The sequence below is a fragment of the Phodopus roborovskii genome, unplaced genomic scaffold (assembly GCF_943737965.1).
Source record: "Phodopus roborovskii unplaced genomic scaffold, PHOROB, whole genome shotgun sequence".
Classification (NCBI taxonomy): domain Eukaryota; kingdom Metazoa; phylum Chordata; class Mammalia; order Rodentia; family Cricetidae; genus Phodopus; species Phodopus roborovskii.
The window spans coordinates 5,091,194-5,111,751 of NW_026126566.1; the positions used below are offsets into that span (position 1 = coordinate 5,091,194).

General features: G+C 43.4%; 1 protein-coding gene across 3 annotated transcripts in view; it reads left to right on the forward strand.

Moving 5' to 3' along the window:
* Kdm3b (lysine demethylase 3B) overlaps positions 1-20,020 on the forward strand; it is a 67,439-nt gene extending 47,419 nt beyond the window's left edge. For all 3 annotated transcript variants that reach the window (XM_051202281.1, XM_051202280.1, XM_051202283.1), the window contains 13 exons: positions 72-179; positions 2,397-2,524; positions 3,437-3,713; positions 4,505-4,761; positions 8,123-8,389; positions 9,035-9,206; positions 9,514-9,604; positions 9,742-9,872; positions 10,743-10,862; positions 12,221-12,360; positions 14,303-14,479; positions 15,400-15,534; positions 18,631-20,020. In XM_051202281.1, coding sequence (XP_051058238.1) covers positions 72-179; positions 2,397-2,524; positions 3,437-3,713; positions 4,505-4,761; positions 8,123-8,389; positions 9,035-9,206; positions 9,514-9,604; positions 9,742-9,872; positions 10,743-10,862; positions 12,221-12,360; positions 14,303-14,479; positions 15,400-15,534; positions 18,631-18,711 — 2,084 coding nt within the window. In that variant the 3' untranslated portion in view covers positions 18,712-20,020. The remainder of the gene's footprint in view (positions 1-71; positions 180-2,396; positions 2,525-3,436; positions 3,714-4,504; positions 4,762-8,122; positions 8,390-9,034; positions 9,207-9,513; positions 9,605-9,741; positions 9,873-10,742; positions 10,863-12,220; positions 12,361-14,302; positions 14,480-15,399; positions 15,535-18,630) is intronic.
* Positions 20,021-20,558: the final 538 nt, after the last annotated feature.

The following is a 20,558-nucleotide window of genomic DNA, read 5'->3' on the forward strand; positions in this document are numbered from 1 at the left end:
GGCCTTTAAGGTTCTGAAACTTCCACTCACTGAGAGAGATCCATAAAATAAGAAATTAATTTCTGTTTCAGAGACAGAAGAAATGGGCGATGAAGAAGTTTTCTCCTGGCTAAAGTGTGCAAAGGGGCAGTCCCATGAGCCAGAGAACCTCATGCCTACACAGATCATCCCTGGCACAGGTAAAGACACTCTGTTTTAAGACTGGCTGATGATAAAGTGTGTGTGTATTTGTTTTGAGATTTTGCAGTGATGAGTATTGAGCTCTTGGCCTTTTTGGTTTTTCGAGACAGGGTCTCTCTGTGGTTTTGGAGCCTGTCCTGGAACTAGCTCTTTTAGACCAGGCTGGTCTCAAACTCATAGAGATCCATCTGCCTCTGCCTCCCGAGTGCTGGGATTAGAGTCGTGAGCCACCACCACCCAGCAAGCTCTTGCCATTTACATGTTGTATCAACACTTTACCACAGAACTTCATCCCTAGCCTGAGTATATTGGTTCAGGGGTATGTGTGTGTGTCTCACTTTGTAGCCCTGGCTGGCCTGAAACTCTAGGCTACAAGAGGGTATCAGATCCCCTGGAACTAGAATTAAAAAGAGTTGTGAGCCACTATGTAGGTGGACCACATTGAACCTGTGTACTCTGTAAAAACACCCAGTGCTTTTAACCTCTGAACAATCTCTTCAGCCCCATTGTTTTACTTTTTCAAAGGGTTGTTTTTATTTTGTATTATTTATGTCTGTGTGGTATATCTGTGTGCAAGTACCCATAGAGCTGGGGGAGGGGGGTAATCAGATGCCCTGGAGCTGGAGTTATAGGCAGTTGTGAGCTACCTGACTTGAGTGCTGGGAACTGAACTCAGGTCCCCTAGAAGAGCAGGACTGGGGAGATGGGTTTGTGGTTAAGAGCAGGAAGCACTCTTATCTGTGGTCCACCTCTTCAGGCCCTGTTTTTAGCCTTTTGAGACAGGGTCTCAAGAGCACAGACTAGCCTGAATTTAAGCTTCTTGTAGCTAGGATCCTGTTGCCTCCCTCTCCCTCAAGTACCGGGATTACAGGAGTCAGCCACCACATGCCCTTCTTTTCAAGCTGGGGTGACTCCAGCCCTTCATGCAAGCTAGGCAAGTATTCTGCCAACTGAGACCACATCTCCAGCCCACAGAAAGTGTTTTATATAAGTAGATCTTGACCTTGGGACCAGTGAATAATTAGCTGGGCAGTCACTGGACCTATTGCTACTTTTCTCATTGTTGTGATAAAACTCCCAGGAAAAGTCACTCAAGGATTGTATTTAGAGTCAGGATCCAGAAATGAAATGCTGGTATTCAGCTTGCTTTTCCTTTTTATTCAGTTCTGGACCTCAAATCCTACCGATATTGCCACCCACACTGTGGATGGGTCTTCCCTCTTCACTTACACCTTACTGGAAATAGGCCTGAGCATACCTAATGTTGTGTTACCATGGTGATTCTAAATTTGATGATCAAGCTAAGCTGACAGTGATGATAAATCATCATATATTAGACTTCTGGCTCTAGGCTTATAAAAATCTAGCTAAATGGCTGGAGACCTACCATTCAGTGATTAAGATCATTTGCTCCTCCTACAGAAGACCTAGGTCCAGTTCCCAGCACCCACATAGGACAGCTCACAACCATCTATAACTCCAGTGCCAGGGGATCTAGTACCCTCTCTTGGCCTTCAAGGGCAGCAGGGTATGCATATAGTACATATGCATACATGCAGACATTCAAGTAAAATAAAATCAAACAGCAACTTCTAGAACAGCCAGGGTTACACAGAGAAACCCTGACTCTAAAATAAATAAATAAATAAATGGTTTTTTTTTTTTTTTTTTTAAACTCCAAGAACTACATGATGCTTCATAACTACAACCCTAGTAATAAGGAAGCAGAGGTAGGAGAGAGGCTTGCACTGGATTGGAGGCCATCCTGAGCTCCATAGAAGTTCAGTCATAAATTAAATCAATCAAAAAATAAATAAAGTAGTAATAATGCCCAGCTGAGAAGTAGGGGTAGCTCAGAGCAAGGCCCTTGGTTGTGTACTCAGCTTGCAGGGGGATATCCAGCCAACCGTAACCAAACCCTTGGGTCTATGAAGATGGCACCTGTTTTGACAGAAGGAAGATTGCTCATGTTTGAGTCATAATCCCATTTTGCTAGAGGGATATCCAACTGAGTATAACCAAACCCTTGGGTCTGTGAAGATGGTGCCTGTCTTGACAAAAGGAAGATTGCCCATGTTTGAGTTATAATCCCAATTTACTGCAGCAATTCTTCCTCAGGAGTTCAAAACCAACCTGTCTCAAAACAGAGCAAGAGCCTTAGTACACTGTAACTCATGCCAATGTTCCATAGGTCTTACTGTTTTTTTCTCCCCTAGCGCTTTACAATATTGGAGACATGGTACATGCAGCCCGGGGGAAGTGGGGAATTAAAGCAAACTGCCCTTGTATTAGCCGGCAAAGCAAATCTGTGTTGAGACCTGCTGTCACCAATGGGATGTCACAGGTACAGTGTGTGGGCCATGAAACTGAGGAGGGCTTGCTTGTTCTCTCTGTCTCCCTCCCTCCCTCCCTCACTCTCCCCCTCCCTCCCTCCCTTCCTTTCCTTTTTATCTTGGGTTCTCTTTAAGATTTCATTTAGAATTAGTCCCAGAAGGGGCAATATGGGGGGTGGGGTGCAGAAGGGTAAAGCAGGGATGGGAGGCAGGGACAACGGAAACTGTAAGAAAATGCTAGGGGCCTGTATGCCAGTTAAAACAAAAGGCAATGCTTTCAGTTAAAAAGGGTGAAAGATTTTTAAAAATTAGTTCCAAGTATCCAGACTGGTGAGGTGTCAGAATTGTGAGTTTTAAGGCTCCTCTGGGAGTGCCTCAGCCATCTCAGGAGCAAAGCCAAAACAACAAATAAGAGCCTGTAATCTACACCTTATATCTTTTAATTCCCCAGAATGATTTTATGAGTGATCTGCATGTACACCTACACACCAGAAGAGGGCACCAGATCTCATCATAGATGGTTGTGCCTCCCGTGTGGTTGCTGGGAATTGAACTCAAGACCTCTGGAAGAGCAACAACCAGTGCTCCTAACCACTGAACTATCTCTCCTGCCCTGTGGGATTAACTTTAAATCACCAGTTTTCTGTTGTAGAAATGATCTAAGACATGCTTTAAGTTAGGAATTCCCACTCTCATTTACTTGGTTTTCCACAGAACCTAGTATAAACTGCTGGCACATTGTAGACTAAATAAATGTATGTTAAATTAGAGACTGGATGAAACAGCATTGTTTGAGACAATTTCAGGTTATTCTTCCCAGACTACCGTGGTGTCAGCAGCCATTGGTTGTCAAGTTCAGTTTTCTATACCGAGGCTCACCCCTTTGCAGTGCCTCTAACCAGCAATCTCCCTTCCTGCTTTAGCTTCCCAGTATAACCCCTAGTGCCTCTTCTGGAAACGAAACTACCTTCTCAGGCGGAGGCGGACCTGCGGCGATAAATCCAGAGGCCGACCATGTTCCCAAAGGCACCATCGCTGACAGCAGACCCGAGGAACCCCTAAAAGCAGAAGGCTCTGCATCAAATAGCAATAGTGAACTAAAAGCCATCAGGCCCCCGTGCCCTGACACGGCCCCTCCCTCCTCTGCCCTGCATTGGTTAGCAGATTTAGCAACTCAGAAAGCTAAAGAAGAAACAAAAGGTGAGATGACCCACCCATGCCCTGGCTATGTTGGGTTGTTCTGTGGGGTTTTTTTTTTTTTTTGTTTTGTTTTGTTTTGTTTTCAAACTGATACATTTAGAGAGGTGCCACTTGCTTTCTCTGGGATTGCTCTTCCAGTTTTTTTTGTAGAAAGTAGAGCAATCCTGGGTCCTTACCTAGACCTCCTCAGTCAGAACTGAGACAGCTTTGAGTGAGACTCCCTCCTGGTTTGTTTCTGCAGCCAGAGTTTACACCTAGACTTAGAAACGCACTTTTATTTTGAAGCAGGGTCTCAGGGGTCCTTGAAAGGTGCAGCCTTCTTTGTTTGTTTGTTTGTTTGTTTGTTTTGCTGTTCAGCTTTTTGTTTTTCAAGACAGGGTTTCACTCTGTGATCCTGGCTGTCCTGGAATTCTTTCTGTAGATCAGGCTGCCCTAGAACTCACAGTGATCTGCCGAGCAGCTTGAGAACTACCTGGAAATTGTTTTTTAAATGCACATTTTTTCACCCTGCTGAGAACCCTTAAGTTAGAATTTATTGAGATAAGAACTAATCTCCATTTTTAACAAGCATCATTGATGATTCCAGTTCGAGATCTGAAGACCTGCTTAACCGTCTTAGAAGATAAAAGGTAGATGAAGAAAAAGGAATTTCGTGGTCTAAGCATAGACAAAAAGAAGTAGAGACACAGACAATTATAATCCTGCTCGGGGTGGGGCGGGATGAGTGGAGAGAGTCGTGTCTGCTGGCTATTCCTCCCTGTCTAATGCTCTATCCTTTTATGTTCTTACAGAAGCAGGGTCCCTGAGGTCGGTGCTCAATAAAGAGTCTCATTCACCTTTTGGGCTGGACTCATTCAACTCCACTGCAAAAGTCTCTCCATTGACTCCAAAGCTTTTTAACAGTCTGTTACTGGGTCCCACTGCCTCCAACAGCAGAACTGAGGGCTCTAGCCTTCGAGACCTCCTTCACTCCGGGCCTGGAAAGCTCCCTCAACCCCCCCTGGACACAGGCATACCCTTCCCACCTGTTTTCTCTGTGTCCTCAGCAGTAAGTGTCCATCTATAACTCTAGCCTTCACATGTCTACATGCTTGAGTCAGGGTATCCTGGTGACTGTGTTTTACATGGTTATGCTAACGAAGATCTCTTTTAACATTAAGTTCTGGGACTGTTTGAGATCATTTTAAGTAGTGAGCTTTGGGTACCATGTTTTGAAGTCAGTAAAAATTGAGGCTTAGTGGGTAAAAATTCTCAGTGTAATGACCTAAGTTCAATCCCCACAACCCTCAGTGGAAGGAGAGAAGTTCCCTACTGCTAAAAATTGTTCTCTCAACTCCACATGGTGCCATGGATAAGCACCCTTCTGTTATATCTCCCATCATACTTCCATGTAGACCTCTCTCTCTCTCCCCCCTCTCTCTCTCTCACACACATACAAAATTTTGTTTGTTTTTATAGGAAGTTGGTCTTCACCAGAAAGTCATTTCATTGGGTCACTTGATTTTCTTGCTAACACTAGATTTTTTTGTAAGCTGAGCAGTGCCTTCATAGTGTGCTTTGTTGGATTCAGATCTTTAAAATATCCGAGATGGTCTGTAAGGAGTAGGTTTTTCTGTCCGCCGCTGGCCTTGTCCCGCCGCCGCTCCAGCCCCAATTGACACACCGAGACTCTGTATTAGATATAACGCTGTTGGCCAGGTACTAGTTTCTTATCGGCTAGCTCTGTCTTAAGTATTAGCCCATTTCTGTTGATCTGTGTATTTCCATGTGGTAGTGTTCTTCCCTTGAGCAATGGCTTCTCTGTCATTCTTTTTGGTCATCCCAAAATGGGGATCATTTAGAACTCTCCTCACATTTCATACATAGTTTGTCAGCAAATCCTTCCTATTTCATCTTTAGATTTGCTCACCATCTACTCATTTCTCAGCAGTTATGTTCCCTGTAAAGTGAACCAATGTCCTCTGTGCTCAATTTCTTACAAGGCTGTGGAGCTTTGGCCTGACTGTCCCCCTCCCTTCATTCCTCTGACCGTGTTTCTCTCATCTACAGCCACACCCACTTTCTGGCTGCTCTTGAATACTACTTCCTTTGTAGGTCTTGTTCCTTGCACCTAGCATCCTTCCTCTCTGTGCACAAGGCTTGTTTGAACACCTTTGCTTCCCTCCTGAAACACACTATATTCAGTAAGCTTTTTTTTATGTGTTACACCTAGGTTTTATGAGTCAAGGTCTCATGTACTACACACTAGCCTCAAACTTGGTGTGGAGCTATGGATGACTTTGAACCCCTGATCCTCCTGCTTCTGTCTCCCAAATTCTGAGAGTACATACCTGTGCCACCACACCTAGGTTTTTACTGCCATCCTCTACACGTAATTGCTTTCATAGCACTTATTATATGCTCTATGGTATTTCTCTTGCCGTTATTAAAGACATTAGTACATATCATTAGTACCACAGTGTTTGTTCAGTAGTTATTTTTACTAAGTACTGGTGGAATATGAATTCTCAGAGTACAGAAGTTAAAGATAATTGAAACAGGGAGTGGAGGGGCTAGAGAAGTGGCTCAGTTGTTAGGAACCCCGGCTGTACAGGACCTCTGTTCACTTCCTAGTGCCTGCATGGTAGCTCACAAGCCCTGTAACTGCAGTTCCAGGGGATTTGATGCCCTCTTTTAGCCTCTGAGAGCAACAGGCATGCGTGTGGTACACAGCAACATGCAGGCAGGATACAAACATTACAGAAAGGTTTTCCTGGTTCCCTTCCTTTTTGAGGGGTTTACCATTGTGTATGTGTGTGTATGCTTGTGAATATGGGATTCAGTTCTCTCCTATCTAGTGAGTAGGAATCAGATCATCAGACTTATCCTTTTACTTGCTAAGCCATCTGACTGAGCCAGCATTATTTCTTGAGTGTCATTTCAGAAATGTCATATATATTTTTTTCTTTTGTTTTACACAAGTTCTGTAATTCGCTTTTCTGTTTCTCAGTGTATATATCTTGTTTGTTTGTTTTCCAGATAGGGTTTCTCAATATAGCAGCTCTGGCTATCCTGGAACTCTCTCTGTATACCAGGCTGGCCTTGAACTCACAGAGATCCACCTGCCTTTGCCTCCCAAGTGCTGGGATTAAAGGCATGCATCACCAGCACCTCACCAGTATATATATCTTGTAGATCATTTTAAACAAGTATATGAATATATTTCTGATGCTATTTGTGATTAATGGCTCCAATCTGCAATCAGGGTAGCTGAATCTATATGATGTGGGTTGTTTGAGGTAATTTCAAAAAATATGTTTGTACTTGCCACATACCTCTGTTTCCTTTCTCTTTTTTTTTTTTTTTTCAGAACATTATAACATTATGTGATTATGTTTTTAATCTGTTGAGATAGGGTTATCTCTATGTAGCCCTGGCTGTTTAGGAATGCTGTGTTGACCAGGCTGGCCTTGAACTCACAGAGAGTCACTAGCTACCACACCCAGCTGTATAAGTGGGTAGTAGTACTTCAGACCCAATTGTCGGTTTGTGGGAGTCCTATGGTCTGTGACTTTCCCAGAGTCCCTTTCGCCTCTGGTGATTGTGAGCTTTCCCATCAGCTGAAACGAGAGAGTTGAAGTGGATGGTAACAGAAGGAAAGAGACCACTTTCAGAGTATACAGTTCTTAGATAATGATTGTGAAGACAAATGTTCTGTGACAGAGAACTAACTGCCTTTCTACTACCTGAATGGGCACTCACCTGCCACAGTGGATAATGTGCAGGATTCGTCTCTCCTTCTGCTTTGTGGTCCCAGGATAGAAACCAAGTCATCAGACTTGGCGGCAAGCACCTTTACTCACTGATCTATTCCACCAGCCCAGAAAACCACTGACTTCTTAAGTCTGTTCAGTTCCTTAGTTGAAGTATCTCTTGGGGATACCATCCAAAGAGAGATTTTTTTCTAAATTAACCTAAATCACTTACAGTGTTTTATGAATTCTGTAGTCAACATGCATGTGCTTAACACAGAGTTCAATACTAAAGATGTATTTCCCAAGTCTTATCTTCTTGCCAGGCTTAGAGGCCTACATCTTTAATTCCAGCACTTGAGGCAGAAGCAGGTAGCTATCCTTGTCTGCAGATCGAGTTCCAGGATGGGCTACACAGAGAAACCATATCTCAAAAACACAAAAAAGGTCTTTTTGTACTTTCATGAATGTAAGAAAATACAAAAGGTCAAGGACTTTAAGATACTAAAAATAATGACTTTTTGTCCCCCCTGCAATTACAGAAGACATCTTACTGATTTTGTGGGATTTAATCAGATAGATTAGAATTTGAAACTTTAACTGTGAGACAGTTTTTTTTTTTTTTTTAATGTTCTTATGGTGTGTGAGTCAAGCTTACCTGAGGGTTTGTCTGTGAAGGGAGTGAAGAGTAAAGCCAGCCTACCCAACTTTCTCGACCACATCATTGCCTCCGTGGTAGAAAATAAGAAAACCTCAGATTCTTCAAAGCGGTCCTGCAACTTGACAGATACCCAAAAGGAAGTAAAGGAGATGGTGATGGGGTTAAATGTGCTAGACCCCCATACTTCTCACTCCTGGCTCTGTGAGGGGAGGCTTCTGTGTCTCCATGACCCCAGCAACAAAAACAATTGGAAGATCTTCCGAGAATGCTGGAAACAAGGCCAGGTAAGCAAAATCCCGAGTTTTTTGTTTTTTTGTTTTTTTCCCCAGCCTGCTAATACCTGGCAGTCAGAGCTGCCAAGGTAATCCCAGGCCTTTCTAGAAGGTCTTCTGCCAGGAAGATGTATGTATAGTAAATTCATTGGAGATATTCTTGCTATTTCAATTTGACTTGGCTTTTGAAAATCAAGGAAATCGGGCAGTAGTATACACATTTAATCCTAGCACTTGGAAGGCAGAGGCAGACACATCTTTGTGAGTTCCAGGACAGCCTGGTAACAGAATCAAGGAAATCCCTGAAGAACACTTTGTTCATCTTTTAATGTTAGGCAGTGGCTTGTATTCATAAAGGGCAGTTGCAATTCCAGTGGGTATTGAGCTGCCATTGATGTCGCCTTTGGTGGAAAATCACTAAGTGTAGTTAGTACTGGACAGGAATTGGAGTAATGGGATTCTGGGTATTTGAGACTTTAGTGGTATATGTGATAATGTGATGGTCCTCTGTGAATTTTATACTTGAATAGATGCAGTTTCCATTCTCTTTAGCTAACATATGGAAATCTATAGATTATATATTGGAGAAAAAGAATAGATTTTCATGGAGAGCAATATTTCCTAGATGGTTCTGATGGATTGTCTTTGTTACCACAGCCAGTGCTGGTTTCAGGGGTACATAAGAAGCTCAAGTCTGAACTCTGGAAGCCGGAAGCCTTTAGCCAGGAATTTGGAGATCAGGATGTGGACTTGGTGAACTGCCGGAACTGTGCTATCATTTCTGATGTCAAAGTTCGGGATTTCTGGGATGGCTTTGAGATTATATGCAGTAAGTAACTTTGTTATCTGGTTAAGTAATGATGGTGGATAGTAAGCATCTAAATACTCAGTCCTGCACCTGTACTACCAAACCATATTCTCTTGTTGGGGGGAACCTTCTGACTCAGTGCTGTGGCTCCAGAAAGGGCCTGTACTTCAGGAATCATGCGGCTTGCACTGAGGAAGGGAGCGAGAATCCTATGACATGGAGAGATTTGACATGTACTTTACAGCCGGGGGCGGAGAAAACAAAGCCCACTTCAGCTGGTCCCTAGAAGAACAGCAGTAGGGGTTTATGAGAATATCTTGTCTTTTAGAGAGACTGAGGTCAGAAGATGGGCAGCCAATGGTGCTCAAACTCAAAGACTGGCCCCCTGGGGAAGATTTTCGGGACATGATGCCGACAAGGTTAGTGATTTCAGGGGGTGCCATCCTCAGCCTTGTGCCTGGCTGACACCAACACAGCATGATCACAGAGACGTGAATACTACTTCTTGTTTGTCTTCCCTGTAATAAGCTGAGTCATCTTTCCTGCCCTTTCTTAGGTTTGAAGATCTGATGGAAAATCTTCCTCTGCCAGAATATACCAAACGAGATGGCAGGCTCAATCTGGCTTCTAGGCTACCCAGCTACTTTGTAAGGCCTGATCTGGGCCCCAAGATGTACAACGCCTATGGTATGAGGGAGAGGAAAGAATTGCTGGTTTGGGAATTGCTGGTCTCATTTCATATACAGAGCTGATTGGGGGCAGGTGACAGATGCTGGAAAAATTCATACTCGGGGGTTTTGAATATGTTTCCATTGTCAGTACTGATTTGTTTAACATTCATAAGCTTATATATCTATTGGAATCAGTTTCTGCTTGCTGTGCAGTGGTAGCTCAGACCTTTAATCCCAACACTGGGGAGACAGAGCAAATCTATGTGAGTTCCAGGACAGCCAGAGCTGTTACACAGAGAAACCCTGTCTCAAAAAAGAAAAAGGAAAAAAAAGGTGGTCAAATTCTACTCAAGTAGATATATTCTTATTCTCTCATTTTACTAAAACTAAAGATTGCCAAATGCCTTGCTATCATGCCTTTATTCTATTAAGTTCAAGAATGACCTAAAATAAAATACTATTAAAGTTGAGTTCTGTCTGAATGTCCCTAATCCCCATATGTTTTGAATTTTAAGGAAGGGACCATTTTCAAGACATGGCTTGGTTCCATCATGAGTGCTGATACTATGTGGACAAGCTAGAAATTAGTCTTAAACTGTATGAAAGATAAAGGAGAGGGCTTCATTTCTCTCCCCTCTCACCTTCCTGCCCGTCTGCCCTCTCTCCTTCCCCCTCTGTGCCCACCCCTGTAGTGCTGGCGATTGACCTAGGGCCTGAGCGTATTAGCCAGAGCACTCCACCCACCGCTGGACTGACTTCTTGATGGACAGCCATCCCCCTCCCCTGGAGTACTTTTTAAAGGATGTACTTGAGCATATTTCCAGGGTTGACATGGGTCCTTTGGAATAGCACCCCCTTACCTTTCATATTTTTCTCCCACCTTTAGGCTTGATAACAGCAGAAGACAGGAGAGTTGGCACAACGAACCTTCATTTAGATGTATCTGATGCGGTTAATGTAATGGTGTATGTCGGGATCCCTGTCGGAGAGGGTGCTCATGATGAAGGTAGGATTTCTAGAAAAATCACTTGCCCTGAGAAGTAGAGTAACTGATGCTTCTCTTCAGTCAGACAGAGTGGCTTTTTCTTATGCTCATTACAGGCTCATACGTTCCTGGCGGATATTGTCAGAGAACAGGAAATTCTAACACAGTCTTGCTTGTAACCCTTTGACTAGATTCTTGCTTTCCAGGGAATGTTCAAGTATGTAGCCTGGCAGAGAAAGGCAGAGAGGACTGCAGCCATGGCACAGTGCTTAAAAGTGCTGCCCTTGGATTCCGTCCCCAGCACCCACAGCAGGAGGCTCACAACCTCTTATAATTCCAGCTCCAAGGGATTTAATACCCCTAGGACCTGCATGCATGTGGTACACACATAATAAACGTGTGTGCCCATGAGTGTGCATGTCCACACACATCATTTATTTATTTTTAAGTAAGAAAGGACTACTGGGAAGTGGTGGCATACTCCTATAGTCCCAGTATTTGGGAGGAAGAGGCAGACAGGTCTTGGTGAGTTCATGGCCAGCCTGGTTTACAGAGTGAGTTCCAGGACAGCCAGGGATATATAGAGAAACTGCATTTCAAAAAAATGGGGATGGATGGAAGGAAGGAAGGAAGAAAGGAAGGAAGGAAGGAAGAAAGGAAGGAAGGAAGGACAGATGGACCCTTTTACTTGACTCATTAACCGTATCAACTATAGCCAGGTCATTTGCACAAAATGAAACATAAAAGTTGAGGTAGTAAAGTGTTTGTCAAACAAACATGAAGTTTGATTCTCATAAGAAACTGGGAGTAGTCCTGCATACCTTTAGTCCCAACATTTGGGAGGAAGAGGCAGATGGATCTTTGAGAGCTTAAGACCAGCCTGGTCTGTGTAGTGAATTCCAGGCCAGCCAAGGCTGCATAATGAGACCCCCTGCTCTTTTCTTCCACCAGGTGAGTCCCTGGAATCCACCTCGGGTCATCAGACATGATAGACAGAGCCTTTACTTGTTGAACCATCTCACTAGCCCCAATATGAGTATTGATTCTTAAGAAAGAAAGGAAGGAAGGAAGGAAGGAAGGAAGGAAGGAAGGAAGGAAGGAAGGAAGAAAAAAAAAAAGGAAAAGATAAGACAGGGTTTCTATGTTAGCTCCATATGCAGACCATATTAGCTTCAAACTCACAGAGACCCACCTGCCTCTTGCATCACTTTCTGGGGTTAAAGGCATGCTCCAGCATACCTAGCAAGTTTTGATTCTTGGTTCTTTTGTTATTACTCAGCCGGAGAAGAATAGAAACCAAACTCATTTTGATTGGACATTTCCCTCTAGAGTTCCTGATCAGACTGGGTACTTTACCATCACCACTTTGTTCTTTACAGAAGTCCTCAAAACGATTGATGAGGGAGATGCTGATGAGGTGACCAAGCAGAGGATTCATGATGGAAAGGAGAAGCCAGGGGCTTTATGGCACATCTATGCAGCCAAAGATGCAGAGAAGATCCGAGAGCTGCTCAGGAAGGTATGCCTCCTGCAGGCTGTGCAGCTCCAGCCTATAGTCTAGGCAGCCACCAAGGCCTCTCTTTCATGTGAAGTCTCTTGATAGTAAGGACTTATTTGTACAAGGCACAGTAGGGCACACCTGTAATTCTAGCAGTTGAGTGTTGGTGTCAGATCACAGAGGCAAGACCTTATCCAAAAAAAAAAAACAAAACAAAACAAAACAAAAAAAGTTTGAGGCTGGAGAAATAATGGCTCAGTAATTAAGAACATATGTTGCTCTTGCAGAGGACCCAGAATCAGTCCCATCCACATAGAGGTTCACAGTCATTTGTAAATCTTCTGGACCCTTAGGCTTATATATGCAAGCAAAATACTCATACACATACAATAAGTCTTTTAAGCCTGACAGTGGTGGTGCACACCTTTAAACCCAGAACTTGGGAGACAGAAGCAGGTAGATTCCAGTGAGTTCGAAGCCAGTCTGGTCTACAAAGTGAGTTCCAGGACAGCCAGGATTGTTACACAGAGAAACCCTATATTGGGGGAAAAAAGAAAAAAGGTCTGGAGAGATTATTCAACAGTTTAAGAGCACTGGCTGTTCTTCCAGAGGTCCTGAGTTCAGTCCCCAGCACCCACATGGTGGCTCACGACCTGATGCCCTCATCTGGCCTGCAGCACTATGTGTGCAAAGAGAGCACTCATACATAGATATGTAAATCAAATTTGACCAGGCCTGGTGGCACACACCTTTAATCCCAGCACTCTGGAGGCAAAGACAAGCAGATTTCTGTGAGTTCCAGGATAGCCAGGGCTGTCTCAAAAGACTAATAAATGAATAAATATAAAACAAAGGCTGGGTTTGTAGTTTTGTATTAGAATGCTTACCTAGCATGCATAAGGTTTTGGGTTCCATCTTCAGCACTGTGGCCAAGAAACCTCCTCAAAATGCCAAGGGACCTGAGCTCACACTAGAACATGTTCTACAGAATAAAGAAGATACTAAGGTTCTTTAGGTGTTTAAGGGGTAATACATCCCATGACTCCTAGGAAGTTCCCTACATCTTTTTTCCCCTATATATGCATACTGGTAGTAGATATTAAGGTGCAGTGAGAGGTCAACAACAATAGTACTGAAGCATACCAAACAAGAAAAAGGTTGTCTTTTTTGTTTGTTTATTTTGTTTTGGGTTTTTTTTGTTAGTTTGTTTGTTTGTTTTTTTCCAAGACAGGGTTTCTCTATGTAGTAGTTGTGGCCTGGAACTCACTTTGTAGACCAAGCTGGCCTCAAATTCAACTCGGGACTAAGGGTGTGCACCACTACCCAGCTCACAAGGCTATCTTCTTATGGAGCTTCTTTTTTTTTTTTTTTTTTTTTTTTTTTTATTGTTCATTTTCCAAGACAGGGTTTTACTGTGCAGCCCTGGCTGTCCTGGAACTCACTCTGTAGACCAGGCTGGCCTTGAACTCAGAGATCTCCCTGCCTCTGCCTCCCAAGTGCTGGGATTAAAGAAGTGCGCCATCACTGATGGACTCATGATTCTCCTGCCTCCACCTCCGTCAGCAAATCCTACTGGTGTAAGACACCACAACTGGCTCATGGAGCTTCTGATTTGTCATTAATGCTTTTGTCCTTTGGGAGCCATTATTACATAAAGGGTCCTTGAACACACACTATCTGAACTAGAAAGCTGTTAGGTGACTAAGTACCAAAGACTAGACAGACAGCTATCATAGACGAAGGTAAAGCATGTTTAGCATGATGTGGTGCTGGACAGCAGGAGAGTCTTTCATGTCACTAAGTCAACACCATAATAAGCACAATTTTAAACTTAAAAATCCTTTCTGGGCTTTTCCAGGTAGTGTTTTCAGAGCAGAATTGGCTGTGGATAATTGAAACTGGGGATAAGCAAGGGATACTATATTTTAATTGTTTCTTTTTTGGATCTTGATTATGACTTCAGGTTGGAGAAGAGCAAGGCCAAGAGAATCCCCCTGATCATGACCCAATTCATGACCAAAGTTGGTATCTGGACCAGATCCTCCGAAAGAGACTCTTTGAGGAGTATGGTGTGCAAGGCTGGGCCATTGTGCAGTTCCTGGGTGATGCTGTCTTCATACCTGCTGGAGCCCCACATCAGGTGGGGTGCACACTGGAGACTAAAGGGCTCCACAGCTCCACGTGGCCAGGCTGCACTGATGGCTGCTCTAAAGCACGACTTGTTTTTATTTGTATTCCTTGTAACTTTAAATGCTTGTTTTCTTTGGTTTTTGTTTGTTTTGGGAGGTTGTTTTCTGGTTTTTGTTTTGTTTGTTTTGTTTTTTGAAGCCAGGTAGACTTCAGACTCACAAAGATCTGTATTTTCTTCCTGTACTAGAATTAAGAATGTGCACCACCATTCCTAGGCCTAAATTTTTTGTTTTGTTTCAAAGATAGGGTCTCACTCTGTAGACCTAGCTGAATTGAAACTCAGAGGTCCACCTTCCTCTGCCTCCTGGGTGCCCGTGCTGGGATGAAAGGTGGCCACCATTAAGGCCAGCGCCTAGATTTTATTTATTTATTTTTGGCTTTCTGAGACAGGGTTTCTCTGTATCGCTTTGGAGCCTGACCTCCAACTCACGGTGATCACCTGCCTCTGCCTCCTGAGTGCTGGGATTAAAGGTGTGCCTCACCAGTGCCCAGCCTGCTCCTAGAATTTTTTAAACAATGCAGACAGACTATTACAGAAATAGTGATAGTTATGGACCTGTACTATCCCAAATTCCTCATCCTAGCTTCCAATCTAGTTTTCTTCCTCAAGGGAATTGTACTAATATATTAGCATTGTGTTAGATATTTTTCAGACAATTTTCTGTGAAAATAGTAACAACATAAAAGTTGTTTGTGTGGGTGGGGGCTATGTGAGGATTGGGTGGTTGGTTTTGAGACAGCCTTACTATGTAGCCCTGGCTGGCCTGGCTCACTGTACAGATCAGGCTAACCTCAAACCCAGTGGCATTTTCTTATGAGTCACTGAATCTCTAATGTCGACATTTTCCTGCTATTATTGCCTCCTCCCAGGTTCACAATCTGTATAGTTGCATAAAAGTTGCAGAGGACTTTGTATCCCCAGAGCACGTGAAGCACTGTTTCCGCCTGACTCAAGAATTCAGGCATCTCTCCAACACTCACACAAATCATGAGGATAAACTACAGGTAAATAATGTCTCCTTCACTCACACTGTCTTCCCATCGAATGTTCACATACACACACAGACAACACATTCTCCTCATTGGGCGTTTTCTGATAGAGAAACAACTCTGGGAAACTATGTCTTGGCAATATAAAGGCTTCCTTTTGGGAATAGATACATAACCATTTCAGCTGAGGTTTTGAGTTTTGGTTATTGGTTATTTTGCTTTGTTTTTAAACACTGTCTCAAGTAGCCCCAGGCTGAGCTTGAACTCCTGATCCTTCTATTTCCAGCTCCTTTACAGGAATTTACTACCCACTCATCTTAATTTATGCCTGTAACTTAGCTGAAGCAGTGCAGTTATCACAAGTTCCAGGCCAGCCTGTGTTGCATGTGTGAAGGGGTCTTTTAATCTGTTTCTAATGTCTTAATTCCCTATTATTTAAGACAGGTTCTTACTAAGTTTTCTAGGCTGGCTTAGAACTTGTGATTTTCCTGCCTCATTTTCAAGAGTAGCTTGAATTACAAGCCTGTGCCAGCCAGCCCAGCTTAGTTAAAAATGGGGACTCATCATTCATCGCAGGAGAAGGTACCACAGGTGTGAGGCATACACTTGTCCAGAGACCACAGTTGGTGATGTATTTGGCCCTACAGCCTTTGGGGATGAGGAGCTTCTCAGCTACCATGTCCTCACATTCATCTGCATTAAACTTGGCGAAGCCACGCTTGGGCAAGGGGGCCTTCTGGTGGTCAGGGAACTTAAACTTGACCTCAATTGAATGTTTCTTATTCTGCATATGGACATTCTTACATTATATATAATCACATTAATTTAGAAGCAATATAAATGTATCTATTTCATACCCTGCCACTTTCAGGTCTCAACTGGTCGATTGTCTTTTTACTCTTAATGACTTTTTAAAAAAATTTGTATCTAGGCTGGGCAGTGGTGGCGCAAGCTTCACACCTTTAATCCCAGCACTGAGGAAGCAGAGGCAGGTGGATATCTGTGATTTCTAGGCCAGTCTGGTCTACAGAGGGAGTTCCAGGACAGCCAGGGCTATTATGCAGAAAAACCCTTTCTCAGAAAACCAAAAAATTTACATATCTGTCCATGGGTTTGTGCATGTATGTGCCATGCCAGTAGAGACCAGAAGACATTGTTGGGGTGTGGGGGGGTGACCACTGGAGAGATGGTTCAGAGGTTAGGAACTCATGCTAGCCAGTTATGGTGGTACATGCCTTTAATCCCAGCACTTAGTAGGTAGAGGCAGACTGATATCTGAGTTTGAGGCCAGCCTGCTCTACAGATGGAGTTCTGGGACAGCCAAGGCTATTTCATAGAAACCCTGTCTTGAAAAAACAAAACAAAGAGCCACATGCTGCTGTTGCAGAGAACCTGGGTTTGGTTTCCAGGACTCACAACTGCCTCTAACTCCAGTGCCAGAGGGTTTGATGCCCTCCCCTGTTACATGCAAACACTGACCCATGTATGGTATAATGTACACATGCAGGCACACAATACAATAAAATAAAAATCAATAAGTCTTTTAAAGTAATGATAACAGCATTGGGGTCAGCAAGGTGGCTCAGCAAGTAAAGGCACTGGTTGCCAAGCCTGATAACCTAGGTCTGATGCCAGGACCCATTTGGTGAAGGAGAGAGCTCTCACATGTTGTCTTCTGCCTTCACACATGCCCTGTGGTACTCAGTGTGTGCATGCACATACAGGAATGTATTCTAAAAATAATATGATAGCAGCATCAACTCTGCTGTTATTCCCATGTCCCATCATTTTGTTTTTTTCTGTAATGGTTTTCACCATCTGACATAGTGTAGGCTTTGACTTCTTCATTGCTAGCTTGCTAAAATGTAGGCGTAATTAAACTTTGTGAAGTCAGAAATTTGTTTCATTGACAACTTTCTGTTGCTGGTTGTTTTACTCTTTGGAAGGCCCATCACCCAGCTCCCAAATAAATCACACTTGGAGACTTACTTATTCTTTCTTATGAATGTCTGGCCCTAGCTTGACTCATTTCTAGCCAGCTTTCCTTAATTTAAATTATCCCATCTACCTTTTGCCTCTGGGTCTTCTTTCCTTACTTCTGTTTATCTTACTTTCACTCTTATTTAGTGGCTGGCTGTGTAGCTGGGTGACTGGCCCCTAATGTCCTCTCTTCCTCCTTCTATTCATTCTCTCTGCCTTCCAGCTCTGCCTATCCTTTCTCTTGCCTTGCTAATGGCCATTCAGCTCTTTATTAAACCAATCAGGTGTTTTAGACAGGCAAGTAACAGAGCTTCACAGAGTTAAACAAACACAACATGAAAGAATGCAACACATCTTTGCATCATTAAACAAATGTTCCACAGCATAAACAAATGTAACACATCTTAAAATAATATTCCACAGTAACTTTCCCTAGCACAGATCTGAAACACAGTCCATAGTGCATTTTTGTTAAGGCATCATCTGTATCCGTCACAAAGACTCCTGTTTTTGTGAAATAAGATGTCATATTATACATACAATACACATGTACAAACACAATAGCACCATTGTTAAAGTACCAGTATATCATTCCATTTTCTCCTACCTCATATTTCCACCCTAGAAATAATCTTGTCAGTCTTTTTAAAGTCTTTAGCCTATCTCCTTGTTTTAAGGATGTTAATTAAATCTTCCAACATCACATGTAAAATATGTCTCTTTTAGACAAATTAGAATATACACATAAGCTCTAGACCTGGTGGCACATTCTTGTAATCCCATTACTTGTGAATCTAAATCAAGAAGATCATAGAGTTAGAAGCCAGCCTTGGCTACATAGTAAGACCCTGTCTCAGAAGGCTGGGAAGGGAACAGGCAAGATGGCTGGCTCAGCGAGTAAAGCCACTTGCGGCTGAGACTGATGATCAACTAGGAGCCTACATAGTCGTGCATTGACACTGTCCGGCACCTACTGAGAGCAGGAGTGAGGATGGCTTTACACATTCTTTTCTTGAGTGTGGACACAGCTACTGCTGGGTGTCCTCATTAGCTTTTCAGTAAGCTTGTTGTCGGAGTGAGACCTAGATGCACATTTGAGCTGCCATGCACTGACTGCTGATTTTCCCCTAGGTGAAGAACATTATATACCACGCAGTGAAAGATGCCGTCGGCACTCTAAAGGCCCACGAATCCAAACTGGCAAGGTCTTAAGGCGTGGGGAACTTGCAGCTCTCCTGTGATGCAGGTCTTTCACAACTTTTACCAGGGAACGGCAGGGCTCTCTGCAGGAGCAGAGGCCCTTCCCCAAGCCAGTGTGGTCAGTATTACAAACTCTCCAGCCACGCTTTCTATGCTGCCTCAACAAGAAAGTCGCACTGCTCACACACACAGTTTCAGACTCGAAGCTGAGGGTGCCACATTCCCATCCAGGGGCCTTTTGGGAATCCAGGTTTCTTGAACATCGCTGGGCTTTCCTGCACATTCTCCTGGTTTGAGACCATGGAAACCAGGAACGTGGGCACACCGTCCTTCTCTGTTCCTCTTGTGCCTAGCTAGGTGGGACTGTGTTTGGAGGCGGAGGAGTCATAACTGGTAAAAAAAGGTGATGATTTCATGTGCCTGGGGGAAGCCTAGCCATGTTTCCACACGTGACTTCTGACCTGGCCCATCCCAGGAGGTGGGGTGCAGCCATTTCCCCACACTCTCTGTGAACATTGGAGTCTTCAGGACCCAGGAAGAGCCCACAGCTTTTCCCAGGAGGCTCCAGGATTAGGAAATGTGTGTATTTAGTGAAAAATAGGTTTGTAGTGAAATAGTTACTATTTCATGAAAGTAGATATTTTTAGAACTTTTGAAATAACAGTTGTTTTCCTGGACTATGAGGAAAGGCACGTTGCTTTAGTCTTCCCTTCAATAAAACTCTGAAAAGATATGATTTTTAGAAATCAGCTGTCCCTTAATAGCACAAAATCAGCCAAAGCGTAACTTAAAAGAATTGGCATTTTATTAGAATTCTTTTAGTGTCTCCCCCTCCCTCTCAGTCTTATCTTGAGGGAGCAGTCGTCCGAGAAAGAACTGTGTCATGTCTGAGCTGTGGAGCTATCCCTGCGTGCACACTGCTGACTCCAGGAGCTGTTTGCCGACTACCAGCGTTTGTTCCCTAGGGACTCTGCCTGTGTCTCCAAACGGGGTGGAAAGTTTGGTTTCCAATAGAAGAGGTTTTGGTTTTTGGAGTTTTGTCTGGAAATATTTTCAGCAAAACTTTCCTACTCAGTGGCGTTTTTATTAAGAATTTACTTGGAAATGATGGAATTCATTGGCCCATAGGTACATTGGGAAATGTATCTTTCCAGGGTTACTGCCCTGCAGCCTTGTTTATATGTTCACAGTTACCTTTTTTTTTTTTTTTTTAATAAAAGTCATTTACTGTAGAATACTTTTAATTTCACTTTCTGTACTTTAATTTTATTGAAGGGCTGATTGGGATTTCCATGTTCTTATTAAAAATCTAACAAATCTGTTTGGAGTAGACAAAATTCTTTCTGTTGCAACCTTTCTAAAGTCAAGACGACACTGGGCTGCTGGAGATGGCAGTCGGTTTCAGGTCTTCTTGTTACTCTGCGCCTGTTGACTGGGTTGTGCTCAGTGGAGAGGAGGAGCCCAGTGAGAGACTAGAGAGACTAGGCAAGGAGCCGCCTGAGTTGGTGGGTGGGAGGAGGCTTGTTTCCCTGTAGTTTATGCTCAGTGAACAAAAAGGGATAAGTGGGGTCCTCCTTCCTCTAGGGTGCAGAATGAGAGAACAGCACCTTAATGTGCCACCTGAACAAAGCGCCAGGCAAGGTTGTGAGTTTGTGCAACTGCCTACCATAAAGTGTGTGGACCTAGATTGCCTCAGAAATGGGGGAAGAGGACCCAACTGAGGTTCTGTTTATTAAGCAAAGTTAAAGTGTTCTTGTTGGGTAAGAATAGACTACATTCTAGTTTTTAAAAGGCCTTTTGGGAAGGAAGTTGTGCAGGAAAGCAAGACACATCATCAGAGGCCTGCTTCTCTGACACCT